We start from the raw sequence: 27,541 nt of genomic DNA on the forward strand, positions 1-27,541 counted from the left end.
AACCAAATATTAGGTCCAACAGCAACCCTCAAACCAAATATTAGGTCCTACAGCAACCCTCAAACCAAAAGCAACCCTCAAACCAAATATTAGGTCCTACAGTAACCCTCAAACCAAATATTAGGTCATACAGTAACCCTCAAACAAAAATATTAGGTCCAACAGCAACCCTCAAACCAAATATTAGGTCCTACAGCAACCCTCAAACCAAATATTAGGTCCAACAGCAACCCTCAAACCAAATATTAGGTCCTACAGTAACCCTCAAACCAAATATTAGGTCCTACAGTAACCCTCAAACCAAATATTAGGTCCTACAGTAACCCTCAAACCAAATATTAGGTCCTACAGCAACCCTCAAACCAAATATTAGGTCCTACAGCAACCCTCAAACCAAATATTAGGTCCTACAGTAACCCTCAAACCAAATATTAGGTCCTACAGTAACCCTCAAACCAAACATTAGGTCCAACAGCAACCCTCAAACCAAACATTAGGTCCAACAGCAACCCTCAAACCAAATATTAGGTCCTACAGCAACCCTCAAACCAAATATTAGGTCCTACAGCAACCCTCAAACCAAATATTAGGTCCTACAGTAACCCTCAAACCAAACATTAGGTCCAACAGCAACCCTCAAACCAAATATTAGGTCCAACAGCAACCCTCAAACCAAATATTAGGTCCTACAGCAACCCTCAAACCAAATATTAGGTCCTACAGTAACCCTCAAACCAAATATTAGGTCATACAGTAACCCTCAAACAAAAATATTAGGTCCAACAGCAACCCTCAAACAAAATATTAGGTCCTACAGCAACCCTCAAACCAAATATTAGGTCCAACAGCAACCCTCAAACCAAATATTAGGTCCTACAGCAACCCTCAACCCAAATATTAGGTCCTACAGCAACCCTCAAACCAAATATTAGGTCCTACAGCAACCCTCAAACCAAATATTAGGTCCTACAGCAACCCTCAAACCAAATATTAGGTCCTACAGTAACCCTCAAACCAAATATTAGGTCCTACAGTAACCCTCAAACCAAATATTAGGTCAAACAGTAACTAAAGTAAATTTTAGAACCTAGTAAAGGAGTTTATTGATGCCTTTCAACACTTGCACGACGACGGACAAAAGGCGATTAGAATAGGTCACTTGAGATCTCAGGTGACCTAAAAACGGACACCAGGGTGACAACATAAGCTTCCCCTCTCTTCAAGAGGCAAGCTAAAAAAGAAACACAACATTGATTAGGTAACATTTTTAATGCTAATGATAAACCATTAAAGAACAGTGAAAACTTGACTGGTAGCACCATTAGTAATCGTGTATGGTGGCGACAATCAGCAGTGATAACTATCAACATTCACAGCAAAAATCTTGGAGTAAAAAAACTATTGTGTTTCTAACATGACAGCAGAGTTCTACATCCTATTGTATGTACACATAGAAATGTATATATATTGACCTGTATGGAAACATTGTGAGCATATTCTTCAAATTACTAACATCACAAACAAGCAACAATTTATAATCATTAACAGAAACGGACAACATCAAAAAAAGACACTGTATATGGTAATGTAAATAAATTAGTGATCTGTAAGATTTATCAGAGATACTAAATGTTGAATAACTTACATGTCTATAGTAAACATTATCTTCAGAAGTCCAGGAATTCTATTGTGTACAGAGGCATATTCATCAAACACTCGCTGAATAAATATTGTTCTAGAATACAGCTGTACTGTACTTTATAACATGAAACCTTCATTCTGAATAAACTTGTTTTTGTAGTTAATATGGAACCACAACATATCAATATAAATACAAAAAATATTGTATGTATTATATTATTGTCCCATGGGCTAACCAAAAAATAATTTGAAAGCTCCAAACCACGAAAGATAAAAAAGAAAGAACATGCAAACATTTAACGTTATACAGTATATATCAATTTAACGTTATACAGTATACATGTATATCGGCAAATAAAGCGATGCCTCTGCCCACAAATAAGTTCCTCTTAATCCTCAAAGTGATTCTCAAATAAGCTGACCCCCCCCCCCCCCCCCCCCACACAAAAATAAAATAAAAATTAACAGTAAATATACTACACTTTAATAATAGGCGACTTAATTGAAGATAAATATGATAGCTACATAAAATGCCTGAAATAACCCAAACATCACCAGAGGTATGTTGATTTTCACAGCTGCTATTCAATGTTGGGATCAACTGAAAAAATATTTAAATACTACTAACTTAGGAGTGTCTTGATTGAATCCCAAAGGAAACCAACTTGGACTCCAGATTAGTATCAAATCTAATATGTACAAATTGATTACGATGTACTAATATTATTGGGTTTGTTCTCTAACAGATCTTCAAATATCACTGTTTAGATCACAATAACTACCTGCTATGTTCTGACGTTAAGTACAAGGCACTTCATTATAAAACAGTGATTTACTGTATGTAAAATATGCAGTGATTATATAGAGGTTACACAACGAGTGGTTGTTGGATATGGAATTTATTTCACTTGAGTAAGTTATTTTTCTAAAGTTACAAAAGACACAAGTTTTAGCGAGTGTCTTTTGTAACTTTCAAAAAATAACTTACGAGTGTGAAATAAAATCTATCCAAAAAATATGAGTCGTGTGACCTGTTTCTACCACATTGAAATTAGCTTGAATAAACGGGGAACGTGGCCAAGTCTAATTCTGCGTATGAAAACAAGGTGTACAAGTGACGGCGGGGACCCGGTGATGTGACATCATTCTATTATTGGTGACGTTAATAACAATTGTAGTTCGGGTCAAAGTTTGAATTCTTGACCAATCAAAAGACCGGAATATAACATATATATCCGACAGTCAGCTTATGTATACAATGGCCTGAGAATGGAATAACATAGCATATTGTGGTAGAAAAAGCCAACAATAAATCCCAGATGAATCTTAGTGGACTCAAATGAGTGATCTTTATTGGTTCTATGTAAGGCGGATCTTTTATCTACTTTTCTTTTCCTCTTCATCAAGGAAAACATCGCATGATATCGAAGAAAAACCTAGAAAATAGGAAAACAAATTTCAACTGACAAAATCAAAGATGGCCAATTCGCTATTTTGTTTTCCTTATGAAACGCAAAATTGAATGCACACAACTACGAAACAAGGGAAACCTAAATATCATGTTCGAGAAATATCCCTCCAGTATTCTGTAGGAAATCACAATTATATATGTAACAAACTTCAACTGTCAAAATCCCAGATAACTGTATGTCGCCCTGTTTGTTCCTCCAATCAGACTCGGAATTGAATGTCACAACTAGGGACATGCAGGAAATTACATGTGATATCCTTGTAATATTTCTCACAATCATAACCAGGATTGTTTATGAACGGACCACAGGCATAGGACGATTTGAATAGCCCACCATCTGATGATAATGGACTAATAAACAAACAAGGTCTGAAATGGTCACACAACATTCTGTCCAGGTACATTTGCTACCCTATTTATCCTGAGGGGGCATGGGTTATTTTGTTTAAGGTCCTATTAACAGCCAGGGGGCCATAATATTTTACCTCTGATGTAAAGAGAAGGGGTGGGCATTTTAAAGGACAATGACTTTCATTTGATGGTAATTTTACTGCTGTTGCTTGGCCTATTACTAGGCATGGACTTGTAGTGGGATTCATATAGAATTATTTAAATCGCAGCAATCTGATAACTTTGAAGTTATTAAAAGTTACATAAAAAATCAGGCAAATAGCTAAACTGAAAAACATCATCATAAAAATCATAGATATTCTACCTGCAACTCCATGTCACACTCCAAAAAACATGAATGATTATATTCTCCTACCCCGTTTATCCTCATATACATTTGTATAAGACCGACATTACATCAATGCAAGACCATTATTGGTGTGAAACCTTCGTATTGTTGCCGTGACCAATACTGAATTGTTGATTACATACAAAGAGCATATGTAGAAAACTTCACACCGGTAAAATTGTGAATAAGCCTGTCCAGGGAACGAGATAAAATCTCACATCGTTAAAAATTATTGATATCCATGTCAAGGGTAAATGAATAACAGAATCCCCCATTGGTAAAGTAGTGGATATCCCAGGGGAAGAGGAAAACTGTAGAGATTGTAAAACAACACGCAGTACCAGCTGCTAATATCATCATACAATCTGTACCATACCAAGGTCATCCATTTGAACAAACTTGCTAGCCCTTCATCCCATCATGCTACAGATCCAATATCAGGTCTCTGGGCCTGTTGGTAATTAAGAAAAAGTTGAAAACGTAAATTGTTTACGACGCACGACGCTGGACAAAAGGCGATCACAATAGGGCAACTGAGAATTCGTCTCAGGTGACCTAAAAATCATAGATATTCTACATGCAACTGTAATAAGGGTCACCGAACTTGACTAGATGTGGCAGAATTTAGGCCTTAAATATATACATCAGAAGTAAACATACAATTAAAATGTTATACATGTCAACAAACATATATATTTCATTATACCTATTATCGTTAAATTTCACTCTATAACTTTAGCAAAATGAAAATATGATGCTAAATAGATTTTCTGTAATACAGTTTTCGTTACCAACACTTTCTTACGTTACCTCGAATAACTTCTTAATTAATTTAGATTCCAGCATTTTACAAAACTTTAATAACAATTTATGATTTAGAAAGTAAAATAAATGACCAGAATTGCAATTATAATCTAATAAACCGGGTTCATCAATCAGGGCATGCACAGCTGCCCTTAAACTATTGAAAATGTGAAAACATATAAAACAAGGTCCTAATACAGACCAACATCACATTCAGACAAAATCCAAGTATGACTCACCAAATAATATAACAAGACAGCAGAGAATGTAGTCATGTATCAAGTGAAAGGAGTTGTGTTGTAAATAGAGGAAAGACTTGTAGAGCAATCAAGGGAAAGATGAGGTTGTCCTGGAGTAAATTACAGCACTTAAACCAAGCCCAATGGAAGATTGATAAAATCTTTCAGTCCCTTGAGAATGAGACAGGAGAATCCAAACCTGAGCAGGAAGATTCTTAAGTTACACCTGGCTCTGCTTAGCTAAAGAATCTTAGCCCGAGTTGCTATCTCCGTGTCGCACTCCAAAAAGCCTGAATGATCATATTCTCTTCCCCTGTTGATCCTCATATATAAGAATGATGTTACATCAATGCAAGACGATTATTGGTGTGACACCTTTGTATTGTCGCTGTGACCAATACTGAATTGTTGACAATATGCAAAGAGCATATACCGGTATGTAGAAAATTTCACACCGGTAAAATTGTGGAAAAGAAATAAAATCTCACATCGGTAAAAATTGTGGATATCCATGTCAAGGGTATTAACAGAATGTCACATCAGTAAAATTGTGGGTATCCATGTCAAGGGTATTAACAGAATCTCACATCAGTAAAATTGTGGATAACCTTGTCCAGGGTGTGAGATAAAATCTCCCATTGGTAAAATAGTGGATATCCCAGGGGAAGAGGAAAACTGTAGAGATTGTAAAACAACACGCAGTACCAGCTGCTAATATCATCATACAATCTGTACCATACAAAATGTTGTAGAGAGAATTCTCCGACTGATAAACAGCGAAACAAATCTTGTACAATGTATGTACCTAATGTAAAACAAAACAAAAAACAAAATCGTCTCCAACAGCAAACAACTCAATGGTCCTTGTCAGAATTTGGTCAATGAATATTTCAAATCTCTATTATACCCAAGACTGACAGAATAAAATTCTATCATAGAATCATTCCTTTGTAAAAATCAAAACAGAAAAACCAGCACAACTAAGTATTCATTGAATTCTCACAGTACTGTACACTGGTACACCAATATAAGATATATACCAAGGTAAAAATCCTCAGAATCCTTACAATTAAAATCTAATGTACATTAATTGAGATTAAGCAAATGAAATGTATTTAAGAAAAATCCTCAACAAAATGAACATTCATCAGATGATTACATTTTAAAGGAAAGTAAAATCATAAGTTCATAAATTTTCTGTCCTTCGAAAATATTTCTTTCATCAAAGAACAGCACCACTAAAACCAGAATCATATGTAATTATATGTCTCCCCTGTCGTACCTTCATGTCAGTATAGTAAGATTTAAAATCCAAAATTCTCTAAAATTTCTGTATTTTTTGCCCCAAAACAATCAATGGTACCTCCACATTAAAAAGTGATAGTATGTTAGCTTACTCTATACTTTGTAGACATCAGAGAATATAAAGATGCCTTGCAAAATTACTAAATTTTTGCAAAATCAATAATTCTCAAAATTCACCAAAATATGATATTTTTATCCAAAAAAAAACCACACTGCTGAAGAGTGACAAGCAAAATATATTTGATTTATTATAGAACTTGTTCCAATTTGACTATAAATTAACTGTGAAAGAAATGGAAGAGCAATGATAAAAGATGTTATATTAATTTCTCAAATCTGATGTTTTTACCCTTAAAGAAACCAAAAAACAAAATTCACATAATCTATCAGATGTACATACTACAATGTATCTACTGGTATGTTCCTTTCTTTGAAAAACTGAGCTTAACATGAAAGTTTGAAGTCTAGATTCCGTGCATCCCTAATTTCCAGAGTCACTGGGTCATACATTCTGTATGATATTCCCTAAATGAAGGCTGTGTTGAGATGTTCACTATGTGATGTAACTTTATGCCAAGGTTGTTTAAGTTTATAAAACTTTTGATACATGAATGTACACGAAAAAGAATATACACTGTAATGCTTCTGTTTTAGCAATGGATGGTGTTATTCCTTTATCAAGCAAAGTGCAGAAACTTGTGGTCTACTAGTATCTATATACACAACTGAAAACCACTTAAAACCAGATATAAATCTGTTCTAGCATTAGTGTTTACTAGTATTTATATTGAGGAAATCTGATGAACCACATTTCCATTTTGATTACAAGTTGTGTTTCTGTAATTCAACTGAAAAGTTGGCATATTGTATCAACACCACAAAACTTGTGATGGAATAATATCAGACATGCTGAACATTTTAGTATTACATGTACTACAAATACACAATTCCTATATCTCCGTAATTATAAACAAAATCAATAAAACAAAGCTAATTCAAAATCTTAATACCAGGCAGACATCATACATTGCACTCATTCCAACCACGTAAAATAAAATACAATAAATCATATTATCTAAATTTAAAAGACTGACACATGAGGTTGAACACTTTGTTCTAAGCTCTCTACTGACACCAGAACAGTTTGTATTTACTGTTCTAATTACCTGTAAACAATTGGCATGGACAAACTGCTTTTGATTTAAAAACATGAATAAGATTAAAAAGATTTGTAAAAAGGTTATATATCATGACACATACAACTTGATCATCTATAACCAGAAATATACCAAAAGCACACACTGGGCTATGAAAGACAAAAGGTTACCAGCGATGTCATTACTTCTCTGATTCATCATACTTCATTTATACATGTGTAACACACGTCCATACTCGAGGAGCATAGATAGCTCCCGAAATCTAAAGTTATGATTTTTCGATGATTTTTCTGAACTAAAATAATTGTATATGAAGTGAATATGAGGAATATGCTGATACAGCCAAACTTGAAGCACATTCTTGAAACAACATGAAGTTCGACTTTCTACTTTTAACCAACTTGCTTTAGAAAAAAAATCACCTTATATAGATTACAGTAGATAAATTTTATGTCGCGCAGACACCGAGTCCTTGATGACAGATGGTAGTGGCTATCTCTAAGTCACCAAACTTTATTCCTTTGATATGTCGTGCAGACACACATAGTCTTTGATGATAGATGGCAGTGGCAATCCTTTGGATAGGCAAAGAATTTTATTGCCTAGACATCTCCGCACTCGAATACGACACAATGATTTGAGAGAGCGCGGTTTCTTGTGGTACTCTTGAAGCCACTCGGCAGCGATTGGATTGCAGACATATTTGGGGTGAAGTTTAGGCACTGTGAGGACTCCGGGGATAGTCTGTATCCCAGACATAAACAACATCTCCAGCAGGTATTTGTCAGTACTGTGGAGGCAGAACACAGTATTAAAAACATATTCCAATAATCTGAAATACTAATATTGAAAAATACTGAGAAGTTCATGTTCCCTTTATGTTTTTTCAAACTCGTAAAAGGTTAATTTTTTCACTACATATGAAACTTCCTGGAATTTTCAACATCAGAAAAAATGTAATTCTCAATACAACTGTAGATTTATAAGAAATACAAAAATGACCGAAAGTATTCACCTTTTATGGAACTGCATGGTTCTGTACCATATCTTTGAATATAACAAGAATTTTAGGTAGAGGGTAGTGTTATAATGTGACCTCGGGGTAGTGTTACACTGTGACCCCGGGGTAGTGTTATACTGTGACCCCGGGGTAGTGTTATACTGTGACCTCAGGGTTGTGTTATAATGTGACCTCGGGGTAGTGTTATACTGTGACCTCGGGGTAGTGTTATACTGTGACCTCGGGGTAGTGTTATACTGTGACCTCGGGGTAGTGTTATAATGTGACCTCGGGGTAGTGTTATACAGTGACCCCGGGGTAGTGTTATACTGTGACCCCGGGGTAGTGTTATACTGTGACCTTGGGGTAGTGATATACTGTGACCCCGGGGTAGTGTTATACTGAGACCTCGGGGTGGTGTTATACTGTGACCCGGGGTAGTGTTATACTGTGACCCGGGGTAGTGTTATACTGTGACCCCGGGGTAGTGTTATACTGTGACCCCGGGGTAGTGTTATACTGTGACCCCGGGGTAGTGTTATACTGTGACCGGGGTAGTGTTATACTGTGACCGGGGTAGTGTTATACTGTAACCCCGGGGTAGTGTTATACTGTGACCTCAGGGTAGTGTTATACTGTGACCTCGGGGTAGTGTTATACTGTGACCTTGGGGTAGTGATATACTGTGACCCGGGGTAGTGTTATACTGTGACCCCAGGGTAGTGTTATACTGTGACCTTGGGGTAGTGATATACTGTGACCCCGGGGTAGTGTTATAATGTGACCCCGGGGTAGTGTTATACTGTGACCCCGGGGTAGTGTTATACTGTGACCTCAGGGTAGTGTTATACTGTGACCCCAGGGTAGTGTTATACTGTGACCTCAGGGTAGTGTTATACTGTGACCCCGGGGTAGTGATATACTGTGACCTCAGGGTAGTGTTATACTGTGACCCCAGGGTAGTGTTATACTGTGATGTGACCTTGGGGTAGTGTTATACTGTGACCTTGGGGTAGTGATATACTGTGACCCCGGGGTAGTGTTATACTGTGACCCTGGAGTAGTGTTATACTGTGACCTCAGGGTAGTGTTATACTGTGACCCCAGGGTAGTGTTATACTGTGACCTCAGGGTAGTGTTATACTGTGACCCCAGGGTAGTGTTATACTGTGACCTTGGGGTAGTGATATACTGTGACCCCGGGGTAGTGTTATACTGTGACCCCGGGGTAGTGTTATATTGTGACTCCAGGGCAGTGTTATACTGTGACCCCGGGGTAGTGTTATACTGTGACCCTGGAGTAGTGTTATACTGTGACCCCGGGGTAGTGTTATACTGTGACTCCAGGGCAGTGTTGTACTGTGACCCCGGGGAAGTGTTATACTGTGACCCTGGAGTAGTGTTATACTGTGACCCCGGGGTAGTGTTATAATGTGACCCCGGGGTAGTGTTATACTGTGACCTCGGGGTAGTGATATACTGTGACCCCGGGGTAGTGTTATACTGTGACCTCGGGGTAGTGTTATACTGTGACCCCGGGGTAGTGTTATACTGTGACCTCGGGGTAGTGGTATAATGTGACCCCGGGGTAGTGTTATAATGTGACCTCGGGGTAGTGTTATACTGTGACCTTGGGGTAGTGTTATACTGTGACCCCGGGGTAGTGTTATAATGTGACCCCGGGGTAGTGTTATACTGTAACCCCGGGGTAGTGTTATACTGTGACCCCGGGGTAGTGTTATACTGTGACCTCGGGGTAGTGTTATACTGTGACTCCGGGGTAGTGTTATACAGTAGTGTACTCACCAGAACATCTCTGTGACCCCGGGGTAGTGTTATACTGTGACCCCAGGGTAGTGTTATACAGTAGTGTACTCACCAGAACATCTCTGTGACCCCAGGGTAGTGGTATACAGTAGTGTACTCACCAGAACATCTCTGTGACCCCGGGGTAGTGTTATACAGTAGTGTACTCACCAGAACATCTCTGTGACCCCGGGGTAGTGTAAAAGGACAAGATTGGCACAGCCTCTCAGTAAAACCTCCACAGTTTCTCTGTGACCCTTCTCAAACACTGTGGCTATTATCTTCAGACTGTCAAATCAAGAAAACATGAGCTTAAATAACAATACTGGTAGTTTCAATTCAGTCTGAGGGAAGGAAAGACTAAAACTATGTATATCAAGTTACAGATAATGAGATGTTTGGGGAGATATAATTCATAAACCATATCAGATAATAAGATTTCCTGAAGTAAATGACACGACAATTTATCACCACAGTTACAGTACCTGTTACTTCCATGAGGTTTACTCAGAATATCCTCCCCTCTAGAAAGGAAGTACTCCACAACATCTGCGTGGTTCATCTCCATGGCAACTTGTAGGGCGGTCTGGCCATGTTGCATTCTCAGCCTCATGTCAGCACCACCTGTCACCACAAACAGACACTGAACATCTCGGCTCATCTAAGCCAACACTGAAGGTGGGTTTGATACGAGATGAAAAACGGGACCTAACAAAGTACAATTCTCACAAATCTTAAATATCAGTAATCTAATTCAATCAGAGCAAAGATTGTCCAAATATTTTCAAACTCCAAATATTTTGTAAGTGTGTAACAAATTCAGGAAAATTTTTTTTGAATCAGACACATCACAATATTTTTAAATGCAAAACATTAAACTTTGAAGGAAAAGTTGAATTGGATTCATCTTCGATTCAACACCAAAAAATAGAACTATAATCAGAACCAAATTTAAATGGCTGACATAGAAATGTTCACTTGTTACAGTGAGTGTAAATTCATTAGTTTTGATGAAACATGTATAATAAGGATGGTCATGAACAAAACAAGATACCATTGTACTACATAGTGGTAGCCTCCTGAGCCATGTGTGACTGACACTTGCTGGTTATGCAGCCTCAGTCACTGGAAATCAAACAAAACACCACTGCGTCATCACACAGCCTCATCACATAGCAAATCACCACTTCACGTACCCACAACAGGCTTATAATCTTACATAAAACATTTCATTCAAGGGAGATTCTTTTCTTGGTTCGCCTTTCTTACTCCATAGGTGCGATATAAATTGACTAGCAAACATTCTTTTATCGCGATAATTTGTATGAAAGGGTTTTTTTTCTTCATTTTTACTTCTCCAAAACATAAACTTTTTTTGTTATTTTAACACAGCTGCCAGTCAGAGGGTACAAAAAAATGAATCATTTACCAGTTAGATATGAACCTGGACTTATCTATATGAAATCTAGAATGGGGAGTTGTAATTGATCAAACTCTGTCTTGTCTAAGACATTAAAAGTCCCACCTGGCCAGTTTATACAACCCAGGAAGTTTTCTATAAGATCTTACCAAAGAACAATTCTCTCTTAAATTTTTTAGAGCATGTACTCTGTTAAAATCTTACCTATTTAGAGTATTTCCAATTGCAATAATAATAGTTGTAAAAACAAACAAAAAAATCCACTGTTAATAAAGTAAATGGTCACAAACAGAAAAGTATTCTGAATCGCTTGTAGATTAAGCTGAAAATTTCCATACACATCATGGATGTAAGCCAGGAATTTCATATGTTGCCCTGTGTTGCGAGATTGTCTTACCTAGGATGAGGAGGATCACACAGTTCAGGTGGCCATACATGGAGGCAATATGGAGTGGACTAACACCATACATGTCCGTCTTGTTAACGTCACAGCCTTCATTCACAAGGAACTCCACAATATCTGTGTGACCTACAAATAAAATAGATCAGTAATTATTATATAAAGTTTCAGAGAAATTCCTAAATGGCTACCTGTCCTATCATACGATTGTGTAGCAGTAGAAATGTATTTAACTTGATGTAGCTCTAAGCGACTATTAAACTCTTGGGTTTTTCAGCATTCAAAACACATTTGAGATTAAAAGAATCTTTCACTTCCTTGATGGTAAGACAGGCCTAGGGGATCTCAACTTGAGGAGGAAGATTCTGAAGCTGCCAAACACAAGGTTTGCTGAGAGTTTGGCAGCTTGGTACCTCAAGAGATGAGATCTCCTGTCTCACTCCAAAGGTGGTGAATGATTCTTTTTCTCTTTAAAACCCTGCTTACCCAGTTGTCGTACATTTTACTACCAGTACTTTACACTGAAAAGACACTTCCATTCATATTTACTAAATAAATTGGTGGCAAGAAAAGACATCTCTAGATCTAGATTCTCTAGATAAGATACTTCTATAGAGCTGGAGCTACATTATGTATAGATCTAGACTGTTTAAGATCTAGAACCTTTCAGATCTAGCTATATATAGACTCCTATAAATCTAGAGCCTCATAGATCTAGACCCTCATAGATCTAGATCTAGAGCCTTATAGATATACAGCCCTATAGATCTAGAGCCTTACAGATCTAGAGCCTCATAGATATAGAGCCCTATAGATCTAGACCCTTATAGATATAGACCCTTATAGATATAAACCCTTATAGATATAGACCCTTATAGATATAGAGCCCTATAGATATAGACCCTTATAGATATAGAGCCTTATAGATATAGAGCCTCATAGTTACAGAGCCTTATAGATCTAGACCCTTACAGATCTAGACCCTTACAGATCTAGACCCTTATAGATATAGAGCCCTATAGATATAGAACCTTATAGATCTAGACCCTTACAGATCTAGACCCTTATAGATATAGAGCCTTATAGATATAGAGCCTTACAGATCTAGAGCCCTACAGATCTAGACCCTTATAGATATAGAGCCCTATAGATCTAGACCTCTATAGATAGAGAGCCTTACAGATCTAGACCCTTATAGATATAGAGCCTTACAGATCTAGAGCCTTATAGATCTAGAGCCTTACAGATCTAGAGCCTTATAGATATAGAGCCTTATAGATATAGAGCCTTACAGATCTAGAGCCCTATAGATATAGAGCCTCATAGTTACAGAGCCCTATAGATATAGAGCCTTATATAGATATAGAGCCTTATAGATCTAGAGCCTTACAGATCTAGACCTCTATAGATATAGAGCCCTATAGATCTAGAGCCCTATAGATCTAGAGCCTTACAGATCTAGACCTCTATAGATATAGAGCCCTATAGATATAGAGCCCTATAGATCTAGACCCTTATAGATATAGAGCCCTATAGATATAGAGCCTTACAGACCTAGACCCTTATAGATATAGAGCCCTATAGATCTAGAGCCTTATAGATATATAGCCCTATAGATCTAGAGCCTTACAGATCTAGAGCCTTATAGATATAGAGCCCTATAGATATAGAGCCCTATAGATCTAGAGCCTTATAGATATAGAGCCCTATAGATCTAGAGCCTTATAGATATAGAGCCTTACAGATCTAGACCTCTATAGATCTAGACCCTTATAGATATAGACCTCTATAGATCTAAACACTTATATTTATGCATCTATTATTGACTTTACATCAAGACAAGACAATGTTGATGTGACATGATTGAATTATCAGAGTGATGTCATTGTATTGTTACTGTCACATCATGGAATCGTTGCCATGACATCATACAATTGCTGAGAACCTACAAAGAGCATGTGTAGCTTGTCTCAACCCTAGGTCGAGATCAGAAAATATCAACCCTAGGTCGAGATCAGATAATATCAACCCTAGGTCGAGATCAGAAAATATCAACCCTAGGTCGAGATCAGAAAATATCAACCCTAGGTCGAGATCAGAAAATATCAACCCTAGGTCGAGATCAGAAAATATCAACCCTAGGTCGAGATCAGAAAATATCAACCCTAGGTAGAGATCAGAAAATATCAACCCTAGGTCGAGATCAGAAAATATCTCTCTCCAGGGTAAAAGATCTTTTCCCATTGGGTATGTTACAGCACATAAAGTTTGTTGTAAACCTGCAAGGAAACTAAAGCCCTGACGACTGAAGATGCTCTTTTATTATTTCTGAATCTCTCCTATATATTCATCCCTCTCATATTATAGACCCATCACAACTGAGCCATGACAGTATTCTTTGACTACTTCCTTGGTAACTCAATGATGATGTTATAATCACATGACCTACATTTTCACTCCTAACTACATGTACATGTTCATTATGTAAGCTGTGCCCTAAGGCCGAAACATGTAGGCAACCAGCAGCAGAAGAACAAAGTAGAATAAACTGTTTCAAAACCTAGCTTCAGGAGTTGCTATTCTTCATGTGTTTAAAGCTCAGAAAAGTTCCAACAATGCCATATCACACAAATCCAAATATAAAGACACTTTTCAAGTAATGATGTTTTAGCAGTTTTAGTATATCAATTCTGGGCACCAGGCAGCATGTAAAAAAGGCTGACAGTATTAATGATGATATTGGACCCACGAAGTTGTAACTCTGTACCTACCCCTAAATGTAGCCTCATACAGTGGGGTGACTCCATACTTTATTGTGATGTTCTTCTCACAACCTGCTTCTATCAGCATCTGTGGGTCAAATCAGATCATATAATGTTAGAACTTATTGACAAAAAACCTTACTCTATAACAATGCCTTGATAATTCAAAAGTTACAATGGTTTCTAGGCTACTAGTATGTGAAAAACTGTTTAAGAACAATCTGAAACAGTAGCTTAATTCTGCTCTTCATTTAATGTTTTGGATACACAAATGTATAGATGCATTGTAATAATTAACACTATTACATCAGAGCTTTTTCTCACTGGGGGAATGGGCCCTTTTTGTCTCATTTTGGGAAGAAAATTGGTGAATTGGGAAAGATTTTTTCATGTGTAAACTGCAAATTTTGGAAATTTGGCTTAAATATGAAATAATTTCAAAAATGGAAGGGGCCCATTAATGGCCCCAAAAAGCCCCCAGGAAAACCCCTGTACATCTAAAGCAGTTTTCATTTAACATGTTTATCAGGATAAATATATTACATGTATTTATACCATACCTGTACAACTGATAGCAGTTTGAGTCTGGCTGCCAAAAAGAGAGGGGCATGGTCCTGACTTCCAAGGTTAACGTCACAACCTGCCTGAATCAGTCGCTGGACCATCAGCGGATTCCGTGCCTTGATGGCAGCGTAAAGCGGTGTGATGTTTATATTGTCCGTGAGCTGTACATCAGCACCACAGTCTAACAGGAAATCAACCACATCCATGTGACCCTGCTCTACAGCCACCAGGAGTGGCGTTTGTCGGACATGCTGGTTTGTCTGGTTGATGTAGGCTCCTGAATCCAGAAGGAGGCTACATATGTCAATGTGCCCTGCTCGGGCAGCACATATCAGAGGGGTGTCCCCATTGTCATTAAGTGTCTCCAACACAGGCACATGGTTCAGACGATCACTCAGCCTACTCTTATTGTTCTCCTCCTGAGAATGAAAATAACATTCATTTGATAGAGGGAGCAAGTCAAGATAAATTTCTGCATACCACACAATTTAAACTGGTAGTAACAGACATTTAAGAGTTTACTCAATACCGCAGTACTACTGGCAACTTGTGTCTGTATTTGTGAAAGTTTGATTTTCAACTTTCCAAGACAGAATAATCACCATTAAAATAGATACCATGAGACTTCACAAAATATCAACTTCTTGTGGGTTTTTTTTTCATCTTTTTTTTGTTCATATTCACATTTACTTGTAGTCCAACTTTATATAATTTGAAGCGGGTCAACAATATCTATTCAATGCTGTTATATAGCGAAGCTCTTTGTGTTATTTGTCTCCACTTTGCGCAAATTGTAATGTATTGTAAAGCTACACTTCATAACCAAAATGGCAAAATATCAAAAGAGTAGCCATTTAAATTCAAACATATTTGATACACGTGACTTTGAAATCTGGTCACGGTCATTTATTTGAACAAGTCTAGTTATATACAATGTATATAGTTACTCTATCCCACAAAGCCACTGAATACACATAAAAATTTATTGGAAATCTTGAAAATGTTTTCAGAAAGATGACAAATGTACATATAAGGAAAGTGTCTGACTTTCAAGGTTCCATGTCAGGTTATAATTAAAATTTAGGTAAGTTACAGTTCTAATGTCCTGTTAAATATGTGTAAAGGGCAGACATAATTGTTAGTAACAATGCATTGTAAAAGTAACCTATTTCTAGAAGACAAAACATCCCAGATATTCTCATAAACGTGGAGAAGAGTCTGGATGGACTACTGCCAGTGCTATTTTTGATTTCGAGATGTTTAGATAGGGTACAATAAAGCAGGAGGAAAGATCATAAAATGCATGTTCAAACAAACCCCTCTTAAACACACATGCAGTGGGAATGCTAATGTACCTTGATATAGTTACTGAAATAAGGTTTACTGCACAGCCAAGTATCTCAACACAACTTACTTTAGTCCACCAATTTCAAACAGTTTCATGTTATATCTTTCATCCACATTAAAAGATTGAAATATTAACGTACACATATACACATGTGTTGTGTGCATATGGAATATTTTAAGTTGATTTTGAAATGTTTATCAAAAGCAGCCATCAATCTGTCCTGAACTAATTAAAGACAAGTGATATAGCTGTGGTACATACAGTCAAAAGAGCCATGCATATTACTTTGGAATTAATAAGTAACAGTTGTCTATCATGTGTCTATATTTACTCCTACATTAAAATGCCACACGGCTTACTTCCAACTTAGACATACACTGCTACCATTCATCTGATTTCCATGAATATAAATGTATGTAGTAGCTCTCAAGTCAGTGCTAATTATAACTAAAGCAGAATATTTTAGCTGTGACTGTTATAAATAATACCTTCTAATAAATTCTTCGAAGTGTCTTCTAACTACAGATCAAATACTAAAAATATACATGTTTCAATCAACTACCAAAGTACTGTGTGTCGCATCAGACAAATTACCTGTATGATATAGCTGTAAAGACATGGTGTTTAGTAGGACGATTATTGTCTGTATGATTTAGCTGTAATGACAGGGTGTTTAGTAGGACGATTATTGTCTGTATGATTTAATTTAGCTGTAATGACAGGGTGTTGATCATGAGTAGGACGATTATTGTCTGTAGGATTTAGCTGTAATGACAGGGTGTTGAGTAGGACGATTATTGCCTGTATGATTTAGCTGTAATTACAGGGTGGTGAGTAGGACAATTATTGTCTGTATGATTTAGCTGTAATAACAGGGTGGTGAGTAGGACGATTATTGCCTGTATGATTTAGCTGTAATTACAGGATGGTGAGTAGGACGATTATTGCCTGTATGATTTAGCTGTAATTACAGGGTGTTGAGTAGGACGATTATTTAATAGCTGTAATGACAGGGTGTTGATCATGAGTAGGACGATTATTGCCTGTAGGATTTAGCTGTACTGACAGGGTGTCAAGTAGGACGATTATTGTCTGTAGGATTTAGCTGTAATGACAGGGTGTCGAGTAGGACGATTATTGCCCTTATGATTAAGCTGGATTGAAATTCTAGCCATACCAAACATCAAAACCTATAGTATATATACACACACACTTGCACACATTCATCACCAGTAACAACACTATAAAGTCAATTTATGACCAGAAAATTTCTCTACCATAAAATATAGCTGATGACAATTTAATTTGATGTTCCAACTTAAGCTGCACTGTACCTAGTGTGTTTTATTCACTAAAAGGTAAAATTAAAATGACTGATCCCCAATTTAAAATCTCCTTCAGCTTGATTAAGATCAGATTTAATATTCTGAAGGAGAATCACTTTAGCTACAACTATCCAAAATTTCATTTTTTCATTACAAATTATGTTGGAGATTATAAAAATTGTCTAAGAACATGTAATAGTGGAAGATAATAAAAGGTTCGAAATCAAAAGTGATGTTTAACATATATATAGACTTCAGAGAACAGTGTGCATCGATCAGTACTGATATAGAATACTCCAGTACTGAAGTATATACCTAATCAAAATCTATAAGAATAAGCTAAATTAAATACCATTTATAAGACATGATTGACAGTTTTAGCAATATTTGAAAAAAAAACCAAAAAAAAAACAGTTTTAGATATTTTTAGAAGCATGTTTGCCTTCTTAGATCAAGATATCATAGCTAGCTAACAAGAGATGTACCAGAATGTGTGTATCTAAAAAACTAACTGTACACACAGCTTTCCTTCTGTGAATAGATGCCGAGTTATTTTCAGATACTGGTACTGATATTTTACGTTAGAAGATAAAAATAACAAAGCTTGTACTGATTAAACTACCAAGAAATGTCCCGCATTCCTCTATTTTTTTATGGATTCAAATGTTTGTTCAGTTTCGTCATGTGTACTGATCTTTCACATTTAGATTCAAATGTTTGTTCAGTTTCGTCATGTGCAGAGTAATATTTCACATTAAGATTCAAATGTTTGTTCTGTTTCGTCATGTATTGAGTAATATTTCAATATATAATTACAACACTACATCATGGACTTAAAACTAATTTGCATGATTACAGTTTGTGATTTTGTGCAGTAATGCAACATGTTTAAAATCACATTTAATATGTTGGTTAAAAATTACAATCCATTATTATTTTCATCAAATACTTTTTTGTTAAATCAAAAAGACTAACAAAACATGTCCCTCAGAAAAGTGTAATTACTTACATCAATTTTCAACTGGTTCACAATAGCCTCTACAATGTCCTCATGTCCATATTCACAAGCGACGGTCAGTGGTGACCATCCCTCTAGTTTGTATGACAAGTCCACTCCTCTATCCAGCAGAGTTTGGACATTCTGAAGTTCCCCTCGCTCTATGGCCAGGTACAAGTCCTGTTCAGGTGTGTTGGGTGTAATGACTTTCTTCTTCTGCCGTTTTGTATTCTCCACTAACACACATTCCATCCTACATCAGCTGACCCTGGTCATCAATCCTGTCACAGACACCACAACAAATTATATAGCAGATATATTCCAAACATGAGCTAAGTACAAGATTCCATATACTGCAAATTAACATATACAATATTTCATTGAAATGTCTTTCAGGAATATAAAACATACACATGTACAGCAGCTAGGTATATGAAATTGCTGCTGAACACACTGTCGAGAAAGCCAAGTCTAAATCTGTGATAATCTCGACTGCATCATTTTATCCTTGTACCTGCACACCTTTCTGCATACTAATGTAATAATGATGTATGTACGACAAAAATGTCTGATGTTCCTACAGTTTATCATTGCCACATGGCCCCAATGCTACATCTGTATCACCTGCCTGAGTAAATATGTATTGCACAGCTCCACAACAACCATGCACGATATACTTCACATCAATCTGCCTATCTCTGGGCGCACACTTTAACATACCACTAGATCAGGTAGGGTACGTTAACAAAATAACAGGTGAGTCATTGTGTGAATTCTTCTGTTATCAACATCAACACTTGTAGATGAACACATCATTTTACATCACACGGAATCCCTCACCTTATTAACTTATCATATAATGAAGGGAATTGACAACCTGACACTTTATGGAAGATAAGAGAAATCTGTAATACACAATCACGTAAAGGACATGTGCCTGCTACATTTCTTACGTGGACTGGTGATCAGATTAATTCAAGCAGTGATCATGAAGATACAGCTGTTCAAGCGTAAATCATTAGCATCATTTTCATTTTTCCAATTTTCAGTTGCTTATACTTTTTTTTCTCACAAAATAATAGAATTAATTCCAGCAGTGAGTAATTAAATATAAATATACAACTTCCCTGAGTGTCATGTACAAGCATAATTTTTTAAATATTTTTCATATTTAAATGCATTCATTTGCAGACTTTAGATCACAAAATGAGTTCAACTTTTTACTTTTAAACTTAATGTAAATTAAAACACTGATAAATCCTAAAGTTCAGTAATTAAGCATCAATTTATTGAAGAAGAGGTACCGGTGGAACAATATATGCCATATACTGTTTTTTTCAGTTTGTGGAAAACAAGTAATCAAAAGTTTCCCACTCATTATAAACAAAAGTTGATATCATGAATATACAGCCTACTAAATTTCAAATAAATAGACAGTTAGGTAAAGGGAGACCTACAGAAAAGATTCAAGTACTAGAAATAAACAAAGGGCAATAGTTTCTGTAAAAAAAAAAAAGGGGGGGGGGGGGGGGGGGGGATTCAAATTTTGTCCATTATATCACGACTACAATGCATTCCAAGTTTCAAAGAAATTGGTTCACCCTTGGAAAATGTAGGGAGATTTCTGGACAAAATCTGATACTGAAATGAATTAAGGGCAGTAGCTTATGCAAAACTGGTTGAATCAAAGTTCTTTGTCAGCAAGTACAACTGGATATATATATCATGATTATGAAGTCATACATTATATATATATGCATGTCACTAATCGTCATCTCTGAGCTTGACTTTAGCTTCAGCCTCTTTAGTGTTCAGACTCATTCTTGTGTTAAATTTAGGTTTTTAGTTTAATTAATCATTGGTGATGTTTTACTTTTTACCTATGTACAAGATCATTTTAAATATGAAAGAGCAAATAATCATTTGGCCATATACATCTGCATAAAACATTCAGGTCAATTATATATATTAGTCTATATTTACAAGCAATGGTGAAGGTAATTAAGGCTGATGCGACAATATACCCCAGAAAACATCCAGGTCAATCAGCCTATATTTACAAGCAATGGTGAAGGTAATTAAGGCTGATGTGACAATATACCCCAGAAAGCATGACATGGCCTTGACTTTCTTTTACACCTCTCATCACTGCCATCAAAATATGTAGGAGCACATGTACACAAAACCTTTATCTGATGGTGTTTATATGCACCATTATAACTCATCAGTAATCACCTATAATATCTGCTAATGAAACACATATGTATTTCTCATGTCTTCTATAAACATCAAAACAACACTAAGCACCTGGTAATGGCTGGAGTTTGATCACATGTACACACTGATTATATATCAAGTGAGATTTGGTGACAAGAATGTAACCTAATTACATCAGTTGTTCTGACAACTGTTAGAAGTATGTAAGTTTAATGACAACTGTTAGAAATATGTAAGTTTAATGACAACTGTTAGAAATACGTAAGTTTACTGACAACTGTTAGAAATATGTAAGTTTAATGACAACTGTTAGAAATAATATGTAAGTTTAATGACAACTGTTAGAAATATGTAAGTTTAATGACAACTGTTAGAAATATGTAAGTTTAATGACAACTGTTAGAAATATGTAAGTTTAATGACAACTGTTAGAAATATGTAAGTTTAATGACAACTGTTGAAATATGTAAGTTTAATGACAACTGTTAGAAATATGTAAGTTTAATGACAACTTTTAGAAATATGTAAAATTAATGACAACTGTTAGAAATACGTAAGTTTAATGACAACTGTTAGAAATATGTTAAATTAATGACAACTGTTAGAAATAATATGTAAGTTTAATGACAACTGTTAGAAATATGTAAGTTTAATGACAACTGTTAGAAATATGTAAGTTTAATGACAACTGTTAGAAATAATATGTAAGTTTAATGACAACTGTTAGAAATATGTAAGTTTAATGACAACTGTTAGAAATATGTAAGTTTAATGACAACTGTTAGAAATATGTAAGTTTAATGACAACTGTTAGAAATATGTAAGTTTAATGACAACTGTTAGAAATATGTAAGCTTAATGACAACTGTTAGAAATACGTAAGTTTAATGACAACTGTACATGTTAGAAATACGTAAGTTTAATGACAACTGTTAGAAATATGTAAAATTAATGACAACTGTTAGAAATATGTAAGTTTAATGACAACTGTTAGAAATATGTAAGTTTAATGACAACTGTTAGAAATATGTAAGTTTAATGAAAACTGTTAGAGATAATATGTAAGTTTAATGACAACTGTTAGAAATATGTAAAATTAATGACAACTGTTAGAAATATTTAAGTTTAATGACAACTGTTAAGAAATACGTAAGTTTAATGACAACTGTTAGAAATAATATGTAAGTTTAATGACAACTGTTAGAAATAATATGTAAGTTTAATGACAACTGTTAGAAATATGTAAGTTTAATGACAACTGTTAGAAATATGTAAGTTTAATGACAACTGTTAGAGATAATATGTAAGTTTAATGACAACTGTTAGAAATATGTAAAATTAATGACAACTGTTAGAAATATTTAAGTTTAATGACAACTGTTAAGAAATATGTAAGTTTAATGACAACTGTTAGAAATACGTAAGTTTAATGACAACTGTTAGAAATATGTAAGTTTAATGACAACTGTTAGAAATATGTAAGTTTAATGACAACTGTTAGAAATATGTAAGTTTAATGACAACTGTTAGAAATATGTAAGTTTAATGACAACTGTTAAAAATAATATGTAAGTTTAATGACAACTGTTAGAAATATGTAAGTTTAATGACAACTGTTAGAAATATGTAAGTTTAATGACAACTGTTAGAAATATGTAAAATTAATGACAACTGTTAGAAATATGTAAGTTTAATGACAACTGTTAGAAATAATATGTAAGTTTAATGACAACTGTTAGAAATAATATGTAAGTTTAATGACAACTGTTAGAAATATGTAAAATTAATGACAACTGTTAGAAATATGTAAGTTTAATGACAACTGTTAAAAATAATATGTAAGTTTAATGACAACTGTTAGAAATAATATGTAAGTTTAATGACAACTGTTAGAAATATGTAAGTTTAATGACAACTGTTAGTGTTAGAAATATGTAAAATTAATGACAACTGTTAGAAATATGTAAAATTAATGACAACTGTTAGAAGTATGTAAGTTTAATGACAACTGTTAGAAATATGTAAGTTTAATGACAACTGTTAGAAATAATATGTAAGTTTAATGACAACTGTTAGAAATATGTAAAATTAATGACAATTGTTAGAAATATGTAAGTTTAATGACAACTGTTAGAAATATGTAAGTTTAATGACAACTGTTAGAAATATGTAAGTTTAATGACAACTGTTAGAAATATGTAAGTTTAATGACAACTGTTAGAAATATGTAAAATTAATGACAACTGTTAGAAATATGTAAGCTATGTACCTATCAGGGCTTTTTTTCACGTACATTTTATTATATATATGTACTGTAAAAGTTGAACAAAGGGCAGTAACTCAAAGTGTGTGTCGAGGGCAATATTTCTTGTACACAATGTTTTCAGTTACAAGTATATCATATGCACAATAAATAATATGTCACTTTGAGATGTACATGTATGGATACCAACTTAATTTTGACAAAGGCAACGAAAAAGCAAAGAAACAAATAATTATATATCATTAACAGATGTGACATGTAGAGCTTTGATATTTGTGATTAAAGTTATTTCATATTTCATTATTTTTGAAGAATGCTTGACAAAAAGTTTAGTATAAAAGTAAGTTATTTACTAAGGGCAAATTTGTTGCAAATAAACTGGTTTAGGTTTGGGTTTATGGTTTAAACCTGGTTTTCAAAACGGTTTGTAAACTAAAACTGGTTTGCTCTTGAGAAACAAATGCAAAATTCTAGTTTTCAATGTGGTGTCTTTGGGAGAAAAAACTTCAGAGCAGTATTTGAAACGTTAATACCTCCTGAACGCACAAAAATCCCCCGAATCCCAAATTATGTTGAAGACATACTTCCACAATGCAATGACAGGGAAATGCATGCAGTTCTAGCAGACTTTCTTTCAAACACAAGGGAAAACTGTCATACCAATGGGAAAACAATTATTAAATATTTATAATTTATATTTTATTTGTCCAGTCAAATGACACTACAAGCCATAGCTGGCAAGTTTGGAGCACGTAGCGCACTTCAAGAGCACATTCTGCATGTGTGTTGACAACATTCGCCATCTTGTTTTCAGATACGAAACCTTCCAAACCACAACCGGTGGTGGTTTGAATGGTTTAATAAACTAGTTTAGGTTTATCAGAAACAAATGAATGAACCGGTTTCAGTTTAAATGTGGTTTGAAACTGGTTTACTCAACAAATGGAAAGTTTACAGAACCGGTTCGAAACTAAAACTGGTTTTAGGAGAACAAATTCGCCCTAAGAGTGAGAGGCATGGCTGGAGGATGCAAGTGACCTATATATATTTTACAAGATAAACAAGCAGAACAATTTATGTATAGACATGCATCTACACAGCTATGCCTTTAAATGCACCTTAATAAATGTGTAAAAGTTCTTGAGAGAATAATGATAGTGTTATTTTACATGAGAAACATATATGGTATACATGTAATAGTCTGGGTTAGGGTTGTGTATATGTAAAGTCGAAAATAAGTTATTTATCTATTATCAATGTGATCCCTTAGATTGAAAAGGCATTTTGAAAGCAAACTGCCGTCACTATCATACATGTACAATTGTATGATATGTAATTATGACATCACAATTGCTATGCAAAAGATGTCTGTTACAGTCCTTTAGTAAATATCACCTCTTTCTTGTTTGCATAATCATGATTCCCATGCAAATGTTAATAAGTGCTTTTAATGTTATAAACAATATTTGAAAGACCAGTTTATTATATTATTTTAGTGTGTTAATGTTGCTATTGGAAACATGTTTAAATATGGAACCTGTACATGTTCAAACAAGAGATTAAATTTTATAACCAGATAACTAATTCTGCAATTCTTGTATAATGTTATATATATTTATAACATCTCGATACATAATGAAAGTGCATGCAACCATAATACATAAAATCATCTGAAATCAAATTTCTGACAATAACTAACTTGTTTGTGCTAATTTGATATGAAAGAACTACTACCAGGTATTATGACTTAACATCTCGCTATAGTCTGTCAATACAACAGGTACAATGTAAGTGGCAGCTGCAGCCACAACCTCCATCTAGCATGCATGTACAAGTACACCCATAGGATTTTTTTTAACATTGCTGCAAGCACTACATTGACAATAGATCTAGACCATAAGGAAAATTACTTCTAGACAAAGGTCAAATAATTTGTAAAGTAAAAACATGGGCGACTACAATGTACATGTGTTTGTCCAAGGTTATCTAGCTCCCAAACAAAGTCTCTCAATCTCCTATTGGTTTACCTGGACAAAAGCACTTGCTGCCTCTAGTGTGCAGCTAGAAAGCAACCATATTCCAAACTACATGCATATATAACATGTACAACAACACAATGCAGCAAAACTACAGTCCCCCACCGGATGTAAATATTATGCCAACAATGCACAGATAATGAATACTTGTTGGAACTAATTCTACACACTGCATGTTTAGCAAACCCACTGAATTCAAGTTGCATTTGGAGGTATTAATATGAATGAATTAAGGAATATCACTAATTTTAGAAGGTGATATCAAAAGTTAGATGAAACTCAACATATGCCCAAAGTAAGATGAACCTGGCCTTGCACCAAGTTTGAAGTTCCAGTGACAAATCAATAAATAGTGCAGGATATCAGGTTCAAACAACTTTTTTCTTTGATGTAGCAAAAAAGTGGAACATATAGGTCGCTGTCAACCTACTTCTGGTTCATGACACACCGCCTCACATTGGTAAACCTATGCCTCAAAAATGAAGATCCAGTGACAACTGGTGGAGGAGAAAAACATCAGGAGAAACTTGTTTTGATGTAGGTGATTAATCAAAATGTAGATCAGAGTGCCCTACTTTTACTCTGACCTACTTTTGATAAAAGACATGTCACCTCAACTAGGTGAATTCACATAGGCCCTAATTATGAAGTTCCTTATAACAAGTACTAGTGTAGGAGCTAGATCCCAGAAAAGATCAAAAGTGTAGAAGGGTTCAAATGGAATGTTAAGATTAGACTCCCAATGCGAAATTATCATATAGTCAAGGATAAGGAGCAAACTCCCTGCAATCTGGAGAGTAAATTTTGGGACCCTGTGGAAGATTACCTTTGCTATTATGCTAAACAGGTTTTATATTCTCAGTAAATAAAGTTTATTATTATAGTGAAGAAAAGAGCAGAAAGAACAGATTTTGGGTATACTTTGTGCTACAAAAATCTCTCCCTATGGGCCGTATGTCATAGATCAGTAAGCACAAGCAAATTAAAACATATGTCAAATTTAACTGGTTTCTTTTTCACATACACCTGTAAAATTGCTGAATATTGATCATGAAAATCCATTAAACTGTTTAGGCCTAATGATTAATCAGATCACCTGTATATTATAATGATTCACTTTTAGGCTGATGTTTGACTGATTATTTTGCTTTAAACACTATGTGAAGATAAATGCTGAAAAGCTAGTTAACTTAATATAAATTATAAAGTCAGTGTCAGCTCTGTGCCATCACATGGAGACAAATAACAACTTAGTTACCACAGCCTCCAAAATCTGACACTCTCAAACACCTGGCTGCACATGCCTGTGTCTCACACAAATGAGAGAGGCACATCACTCTACCAATGACCATCTAGCTGTTACAATGGGTCGTTACAATTGAGAGGATATATTGAACAATGCAAAAGTCAATGTACATTAATATTTCACTGTGTTTTAGATCAAACAAATTACATAGCCTATATAATAAAGGGACAAATTAGTCAACCAGCATCGTTTTAATTCAAATATATCAGTAGTCTGTGGTTAATTGTAGGGGATAGCAGTAAGCTTGAAAATGTTATATTTATCAAGTTATTCCTTAATGTTACCAGATCTACTGTCTACCTATATAAATATTTTAGAATGAGTTTATATTAGGTCTCTAACATTCTTTTTATAACCTCAGTGGTCAAGGATTCAAAAAACAAAACAGCAATTAGTCATATTGTAATGAACATCCATTACCTATGATCAAGTGAGTTCTTTGCTTTTGTATAGGCAAACCGAAACTCCAAACCCAAACAACGGTTATATCTAGCCAGCTGCTCCACTCAGCTGTCAACACCAAACTGTCCCTGCATCAGGATGTGGAATGAATGGAAACATTGCGCGAAAAAAAACAATAATTACATGCACGGCCATATAACCTCGGCAATCTAAATATGACAAGTTCTTATCGGCCGTCAACGTAAACCATGCATACATGGCATAAATACACAACAAATGACATCATACCTTCTGAATCATCCATCTGCCACACAACACACTGCCAATTTCCGCATGCGC

General features: G+C 35.2%; 1 protein-coding gene across 2 annotated transcripts; it reads right to left on the reverse strand.

The window, feature by feature from the left end:
• Positions 1-1,250: 1,250 nt before the first annotated feature.
• LOC117338390 (ankyrin repeat domain-containing protein 50-like) lies at positions 1,251-27,534 on the reverse strand. Of its 2 annotated transcripts, none has more exons than XM_033899736.1 (8): positions 27,491-27,534; positions 18,991-19,259; positions 15,305-15,727; positions 14,754-14,832; positions 11,980-12,111; positions 10,648-10,786; positions 10,334-10,450; positions 1,251-8,146 (listed from the first exon to the last, which is right to left on the reverse strand). In XM_033899736.1, exons 2-8 carry the CDS (start codon positions 19,228-19,230, stop codon positions 7,870-7,872), a joined length of 1,407 nt encoding a protein of 468 aa, XP_033755627.1. In that variant the 5' UTR covers positions 19,231-19,259; positions 27,491-27,534; the 3' UTR covers positions 1,251-7,869. The 2 variants fall into 2 exon arrangements, with proteins under 2 accessions (XP_033755627.1, XP_033755625.1); XM_033899734.1 differs by lacking the exon at positions 27,491-27,534 and adding an exon at positions 27,221-27,476.
• Between the last annotated feature and the right edge of the window lie 7 nt (positions 27,535-27,541).

This window comes from Pecten maximus, chromosome 11, assembly GCF_902652985.1.
Source record: "Pecten maximus chromosome 11, xPecMax1.1, whole genome shotgun sequence".
In the NCBI taxonomy this organism is placed as follows: Eukaryota; Metazoa; Mollusca; class Bivalvia; order Pectinida; family Pectinidae; genus Pecten; species Pecten maximus.

Coding starts and splice junctions, on each gene's coding strand:
- LOC117338390 (XM_033899736.1), bottom strand. CDS start 19,230: ATGGAATGTGTGTTAGTGGAGAATACAAAACGGCAGAAGAAGAAAGTC. Junction 14,833..15,304: donor AACTGCTATCAGTTGTACAG/GTATGGTATAAA, acceptor TTTGACCCACAG/ATGCTGATAGAAGCAGGTTG. Junction 12,112..14,753: donor GTATGAGGCTACATTTAGGG/GTAGGTACAGAG, acceptor TTTTATTTGTAG/GTCACACAGATATTGTGGAG.